We start from the raw sequence: 8,144 nt of genomic DNA, 5'->3' as shown, positions 1-8,144 counted from the left end.
ATGCTGGCCATTGTGTTCAGTACACAGAAGTTCAGAGAGTACATTCTGGGGAAAACAACCCTGGTCCAGACTGACCACAAACCCCTGGAAATGATACTGCGCAAGCCCCTAACAACAGCACCATTAAGATTGCAGGCAATGATGCTGAGAGTGAGTGGCTATGATCTAAGCGTAGAATACCTGCCAGGGAAGAAGCAAGTCCTCGCAGACACTCTCAGCCGAGCAAGTCTCAATGAGGTTCCACCGGAAGAAGAGGAGATACAAGTAAACATGTTGGAAAGAATCTCCGTGTCTGAGCCAAAGTATGCAGAACTCCAACAAAACACAGCAAATGAGCTTCATGAATTGTATGCTATGATCCAAGCCGGCTGGCCAGACACAAAGCAACAAGTCCCACACAGCATCCGCCAATACTGGGACACACGTGATGAACTCGCGGTGCTAGATGGAGTAATCTACCGAGGAATGAGAATCGTTGTCCCCCCCCCCCCCCCCCCCCCGTCTATGAGGCCAGCCATGCTGGAAATCATACATGGAACACATCTGGGAATCGTAAAGTGTAAGCAAAGAGCCAGGGAAGCCCTTTACTGGCCCGGCATGAGTGGGCAGATAGAAGACAAAGTCAAGGATTATACCACGTGCCATGATTATGCCCCTGCACAACAGAAAGAGCCTCTGATGCCGAGCCCTGTTCCGGACCTGCCTTGGGAAAGAGCCGCTTCAGACATTTTCGCCTTTGAAGGTGAACATTACCTGTTGCTAGTTGATTACTTCTCCAAGTTTATTGAGGTGACCAAACTGAAGGATCTGACATCCCTGGAGACCATTGAAGTCCTGAAAGAGCATTTCAGTCGACACGGCATCCCAGCAAAACTCGTCACTGACTGTGGTAGCCAGTACACAAGTAGGGAATTCGAGACATTTGCTAAAAGCTACACCTTTGAACATGTCCTAGTAAGCCCGAAGCACCCCAAAGCAAATGGGGAGGCTGAAGCCGCAGTCAAAACAGTGAAATCTATATGGAGAAAGAACAAAGACAAGAGAAAAGCGCTACTAGAGTACAGGGCATCCCCACTTCCAGCAATTGACTTGTCCCCGTCACAGCTCTCTATGGGTCGCAGGCTTCGAACGACACTCCCAATAGCACGTGGTCTATTGGAGCCTGAAACACATAGCACCCAGAAGATAAGAGCAAGAATGAAGCATGGCAAGGACAAGCAGAAGTACTACCATGACCGCCAAGGAACCAAAGAGCTACCACCACTCAGAGCAGGCGATCATGTCAGAGTAAGACCTGAGCCAGGGTCAAAGGAGTGGAGAGCGGCTACCGTAGTCCAGAAACATGCCTTGCCCAGATCATACGTGGTAGAGGTGAGCGGCCGAAGAATCAGGCGTAACAGAGTGGCTCTAAGAAATGACTCAAACAAGTCTCATATGGAATACCGTAAACGCCATGGAAACATCGCTCAGCAGACAGAACCAGAGCCTGACAAGACACATGCGGCTCCCACGTCCCCAGCACGCCCACAAGTAGACCCCACTCCACAGGAACACCACTTAAATCCCTCACCTGCTGAGGAAATGCCAGCAGGTGGTGTGCCACCTCCAGCGGACATCGCGGAAGCTAAAGACCCGCCCTTCTATAAGACTAGAAGTGGAAGACAAGTCAGGAAACCAGTCAGACTAGACCTGTAACTAGTTGTTATGTTACAAGGGACACTTTATGAAGCATGAACAATGACAGACACAGATGAATCAATGCTGAGATTATTATTTTATTTTATCCTTTTTCTTTTATTTACAGTTTCTTTTTAGTTTTGAAGATTGTGATGTGAAGGGGGGGGGGGGGGGATGTTATGTATGGCAATTATGTATGGCGATACCGCTGGCCATGATCTCTAGTTGTTCGATTATTCAGTTATTGTTTGTTAACCAATCAGAATAAACCACGCGGTCGGCTGTTGATCCAACATGGCGTCTGTGTTGTAAGTGTGTATCAAACAGTGACATGGCCGGAATTCAGCGGGCGCCGTGATTAAGTTACCGCGGCATGTTTACTCGCCAAACAGTGAAGCATCTGTGTCAAATGATGGCAAGATACCGGGTTTTTGTAAGTTTCTTTTTCTGTCAAGTGTTATAAAGTTTGACAATGAAATGAGCGAAGTCAAAACAAAGATCACAATCGCCCAACTCTTATTTATGCAAAGTCAAAATTTACTCTCCAAGACGCGTACGACGTTATTTATCACCAGGTAATTCCATCATTTTGGAAATAGCAGCTACTTTATTATTCATCTGCGTCACAAGTTTTCACTGATTTTGGGGCTCATTTTGTTGAAACTCAAGCACGCTTCCAACAGGTCTGTGAACCCTTCCTGCTTACAGAGCAATACTAAAAAACTTCTCCCATATCACATTTCAACCTTAAGCTCGAAAATTCAATACACAACATGATATTATAATTCACAAAGGCAGAAAATACCACAGAATCCCTTTCCAGCGAAAATTTTATTGAAACAAACAACATATTTGCTCTTAGAGGCGAAAACCTCTTCCTATTTCATTGCGTGCGTGAAGACAAGAAACTCAATTGTGTCAAATTACCATGTACTTCAGGTAAATACTGCTCACTTTGATTTCGTCTCGACGGGCGATAGATTGTTGTCGAAGTCCAGTACTCGTCGCTTTTGAGATTCATGCCTAGTTTATCCAACTGATTTTCTATTATTGAGCTCCATAAGGGTATATTTTGTTTAAGGATCCACTAAAACGCCATTCGCGTTGCATGACTTTCGACGCCATTGCAGGCTAAGTTAATGATTCTACTGTGTCCACCAGAGAAATCTACGCAGTTCCACTACCCTCTCGATCCTAAGAAAATACGCGCAGAAGGCTCTATGCACAAAGACACCACTCACCAGGGGAGTAACAGGCAAGACTTTTACCGAAACGGAAAAAAATACTAAAACGGAAATCTACCTATTTTCCGACTGGGTTTCCCATAGGGCAACCCAGTAAAAATAGCGGTATGATGTTAAATTCCCGACATTTAGGCGACTGCATGACGCTCTAAAAAAAAAACCAAGAATACTAAATTCCGTCCTTCCATTACTACGCTTCATTAGGCTAACATTAACCATTTATTGGATCTTTAAGGATCAGATTGACAGCTACGGGGTAGATCCATCAGGCCCGCTTCCGGAAGAGGACGGAGAATCAAACGGTATAATCGTTGCGGAACCATTATGTCCTTTGAGTGCAGAAGGCCTCTCAGCATTTAAGGAAGAAATGGCAGGAGTAGCTGGAACAGATGTATGGGACATTTCCCCATATCTGCACTCGTTAGACATTCTTCACTAGCTGAAACAACAGTACCACGGTAGCAGCAGCAATACAGATATAATCGGTACTTTAGCTTCGGAGACCCAATAAGGCCAGTTTCATTTATCTGTTGCAAGGGGTTTGCGCAGGCCTTCGTTTGATCTATTTTTAGCACTTGTTTTCATCTCAATCGTCTGGGCACGGTTCTTCAAAAGCAGATGAACGCTACAGAATCGCAGAAAAAAAGAAACGCAAAGAGTTAATTACTCTACTCCCAAATGCTCTTTAACGGTGATATTTTACATTGGACGAAGTCAATCTTGGAAAAAAAAATAATCAGACGAAACGTAAAGCAAAATTTGAAAACATGAAAACAAAAACTTTTTCGCAAATCCTGAATTAAGTTAATCGGCTTTCGAACAACCGCCCTGGCCCCAGTTGTTCAAAGGGTGGCTAGATGACTCAATTTGTTTTGCTCGTGTTTATCCGCTGGATAAATGCTATCCACCCTTCGAACAACTGGGGCCTGGACTCGCTTTCATATCCCAGGCCGCACTCATCTGTAAATATACTGATTAAAGTTTTCAGTTTAGTGTTTGCTTGACGATGAGATTGATAAGTTTGTTGACAAGTTTTCGTATTTGACACATCAACAGCAACCTAGAATAAGCGCGCGAAACCCGGACGGTCGCTCGATGAATAGTCACGTAGGATAGTTTGTCACAGGAGGAGGCAAAATTAATTTACGTTCCTTCTTTTTTTCCAACTGAGTTGAATAATAACTAGGTTATTACACGATTTAGTGTGTAACTTCGTGGGATATTGTTACTCTCTCATTGTATTTTGACTCGCCCTATGGGCTCGTCACATTACAGCGCAGCCCCGTAAAAACATCCCAAGATACTAAACTAAATCGCCCAAAGAAATATATTTATTCCAAACGGGGAGTTAGTTAATTTCACGAGTTACTGATTTTGTTACATGGGTGTAAATATTTACTCAAGCTATTCTCTTATAACAGCACCAAAAAGAGACCTAGTGATTGTTAATAGTGCGTTTCACCAAATCAAAGTCAAATAATTGTCATGCAGCCTTAATGCAATCAAAGAGAGCGCACTACAAGTGGTCAATTACGGTTAACCAGTAAGCACAGAGCGCTTTTCAATTGAGAGTCGAAAATAAATAGATAATTTCTTTGCCTTATGATTACTTCACTCAGTGATTGGTTCAAAGTTCTCGCGCCATTTTTTCAACCCATCTGAAGTGAAACCAAAACCAATCGTGCCTCACGCGTACACATTTTCCCGCGCTTTGTGTCAGTTACGTGTAATTACTTCGAGTTTTGATGGGTTGGCCGGATTGTCCCAGTCCTTTTTGACTGGCCAAAGTAATTACTTTGGGTTTGGTTTTACGACACTCAATTGAAACTTGCTGTAACTTCCCACTGCTTTGTTTTCACCAATTAAAGTAATTAAGTAAACCCAATGCCAACGCGGTCATGCAGGCAGGGATTACTGCCTTCACTATATTGACAATTGCCTTAATCGATAAAAAACAACACTCCCATCATTTCGAATATTTTCAAACACCGATGCACGAGATTATGGTTGTCGTTCCTTATATAATCCCGAAGTAATCACTTGTAAAAGCATAGTCAAAGAAGTCATATATGTCGCTTCGGTCAGGGGGTAAGTTATCACCAATAGCTAATGTGAGCTTGTTGATACAAGTATTGCTCGTTGGCAAGGCTGATGGTGCGTATTTGTCAAATTCTATGCGAGGGTCTATGGCGTACCCCAAGACGGGTTCTATTTCACTTCCAGTAACAAATTTCAGAATCTTTGGTAGACTGACGTTGTCTCTTCTACCAGCTGAAAAATAAGGAATAACAAGGAAGATGTTACTTATCAGCATGAAATGGCCACGCTATTACGGTGACTGTTCACTATCATCATTGTTGTAATTTAGTCCTACAAAATCATGTTTGCTCAACTGTAACTTCTTTGAGGTACTCTAAGAAGGTCCTATAGGCTGCGTTTTCTTGCTGTCTTTGATTGCTCCCCTCCTCTGAGAAACGTGGCCTCAGCAACTTAATGAGCTTCGCTTTAGTCAAGGGGACTACCGCCGTTTTTCTCAACAGAAAAACTAGACATGGTTTCCGCTTTATGAGTTGTAAGAACAAGGAAAACAGCAGCGTGGTTACCGTTCAAAAAAACAAATATTATCATCCTGCATGTGAACCGGAACTATGGAATTAGTTTGAAAACTGTTATTCACGAGTAGTTGTTGACCAAATAAGAATGCGAAGTTTTTGTTCTAAGTTATTCGACATATGAAAGATGTGGATCAAATAACAGATATATGGTGTAGAACCGTAACGTTCGTATACATCTCTAGTCGTAAAATTTTTCTGTAAAGGAACTGGAAAACGTTTACCTCCAAAAGACCAACTTTAGCCAATCCCAACTGAAACTGCTTTTCAGCATCGCTAAGCTCCATTGCAGTCTCACCGACTAATCTCTGCATCTGCTCTTCCTGCATAAAACATGGCAATGGCCCACCCTGCAGCATACTGAGACCTGGTTAAATGGAAATATATTTAATGATGGTTTTCTCCTGTCGTCAGTGATGTTTCTAAAGTGATTTTATTATATTGAAATCTGATTTGTTGTTTAAGCCTGTCGTCATCTCCACGGGTCAGTATGTAAGCCTATAGGTGAGAAAAACGCGAGTTCAGTTTATGGATATTGAATGTAAATAATTCAAAATAAGACACGTCGCGTTAGGACAATGGGGAAGGGGAAAACGATGTAAATATTTTCTTACCAAATGTGAGACCGGCTCCAAAGTAGTGATTTTCAGTTAACGCTGTTAAGTCTTTTGTGAGTTTATATTCTCCGTTTCCCGTATCGAAAAACAACTTGTCTCGAATCGATCTCATGACGCAACCAAAAAACTCTTTCCGCGGCCCACCGTAATCTTCTGCGTTCTCCCCAATGAAAGTCACTTCCAGTGGATAGCTTACATCCTGTATCGGGGGGGGGGGGGGGGGGGTCACAAGCTCCGACATTGCGTCACTGTACAGGGACTGACGGGAGACGAATATCTCAATGGTGTTTCCATTACATGGCTCTTCTTCGTTTGCAATGTCAAGTGCCCTTCCACGTAAAAATTTGCCCGGGTAAATCTTCAACACGGTCACCGGGTCGTTGCAGGTGGCCCTACAATAAGACAAACATGAAACAAGCCATCTGTTATTACCTATTATACCATGTACTCATGCTTAAATACTGAAATAAATTATCGTTGTTGCTGCAAAGGAATCATATCAAGTAACTCCCAATAATAATAAGTAAGGATAATAAATATAACTCACGTCGACAACAAGGTCTCCTTTATAGCCTTTTGTAGGTGTTCCATAAATGAAGTGTCCTATCTAGAAGGAAAGTCCTATTGTTATTTAACATACCATACATACTTAATTGACTGCTCCCCATAGGGGCTCTTCAGGGCCAATGAAACACAACAAAACGACGGAACAGAATAACAACTGTTAAAAATCCCAACTGGCCGGAGGCAAACCAGTTGGCTATTTACAAGAGCAGCTGGAAAAGTTGAACCAGGGACTACCAGGATCAAATTCAACGAGTGTTCATGACGCGTCTTGAACCAGGGATCTCCAGCTCTCAAGGAGAGCGCCCTAACCACTGGGCCACACTGCATCCATGAAAGGACACTCATGTTAAGCCTTTTTCGCTCCAAATCTAGGCACTTGTACGCTTGTAGATTTCAAAGAGTTGTTAGCGTGCGTCATGCTCCCTTAACATGGCCCAAACTTTCCTATATGGGTTCTCAATGTTATCTTGTCTCTGTTTTGAGCGAGTTTTATACGTTATAGCATTGTGACGTGACACTTACTTTTCAGCTACTGTTATGGTTTCATCATCACAATCATCATCATCACTCGGGTGTCCTCTTGTGACGTTCAAAGTCGTAGATGTTTCTCTACGGAATAGAACAAGCCAATGTCTATTTCTATTTTTTTCACCTTGAAGGTGTATTATCCATAATCTTTAATCAAAGTATTCTGATTATTGGTCGATAATTTTTTGTCGTGCTTCGTCGAGTGGGAAAATAGAGTGTAGGTTTGATTGTCTGAGACTGAATGAGTGAAACCTGCAATCTAGGCTACCAGTGATCAGTGTTTTTCTCTTTACGCTTTTTTGGGTCATTTAATTGCAGGGGGTCTTCATACGCTTTCCAACACAGCTGGTCCAAGGTTAAATCGTAATTTAATTCTTTTTAATTGAAAATCTCAACTGTTTGCTGATTGGTTGTAATACCGAGCAATTCTGAGCATTAGACTAAGAAAAGACTGACCTTTCAGAAGTTATATTGCTGTCAGCTCCAGCTTGGATGACATCATTTGCGCCACTACTTCCAATACGGAGATAGCGAAAACACACATACGCAGAAAATGATAACAAGAAATGCAAATTACAAATAAAAAAGGAAGTTAAATAGTGCGTTCGACCTCATAACTATAAATATTGAAATAAGGACCACCGGTGAATAGCCAATTTGGGCATTCTTTTCTCTTACCTATTGTTATCACTTAGCGGAGGGCCACTTTCCAGCATTGGTTGGGGATCGTCATTATCATCCTGAAAATTATTACAAATTAGTCTTAGCGATAAAGCAGGGTATAACTTTTCACTAGTCAATAGAACCTAGCACTACTAATGAGAATGTTTACAGCAGATTATTTTTCATTTATTCTCAATGTACACTTACCGTACCGCATGTGTCCATATGCCGGCGCA

The 8,144-nt window shown here is 42.3% G+C and overlaps 1 protein-coding gene across 1 annotated transcript; it reads left to right on the top strand.

The window, feature by feature from the left end:
• The first annotated feature begins 1,110 nt into the window (after positions 1 to 1,110).
• LOC138000904 (uncharacterized) lies at positions 1,111 to 1,695 on the top strand. Its single transcript, XM_068847575.1, has one exon. It carries the CDS (start codon positions 1,111 to 1,113, stop codon positions 1,693 to 1,695), a length of 585 nt encoding a protein of 194 aa, XP_068703676.1.
• Positions 1,696 to 8,144: the final 6,449 nt, after the last annotated feature.

The sequence above is a fragment of the Montipora foliosa genome, chromosome 4 (assembly GCF_036669935.1).
Source record: "Montipora foliosa isolate CH-2021 chromosome 4, ASM3666993v2, whole genome shotgun sequence".
NCBI lineage: Eukaryota > Metazoa > Cnidaria > Anthozoa > Scleractinia > Acroporidae > Montipora > Montipora foliosa.
The sequence above is the reverse complement of the archived record's forward strand: the minus strand, read 5'-3'. Positions and strand labels throughout refer to the sequence as shown.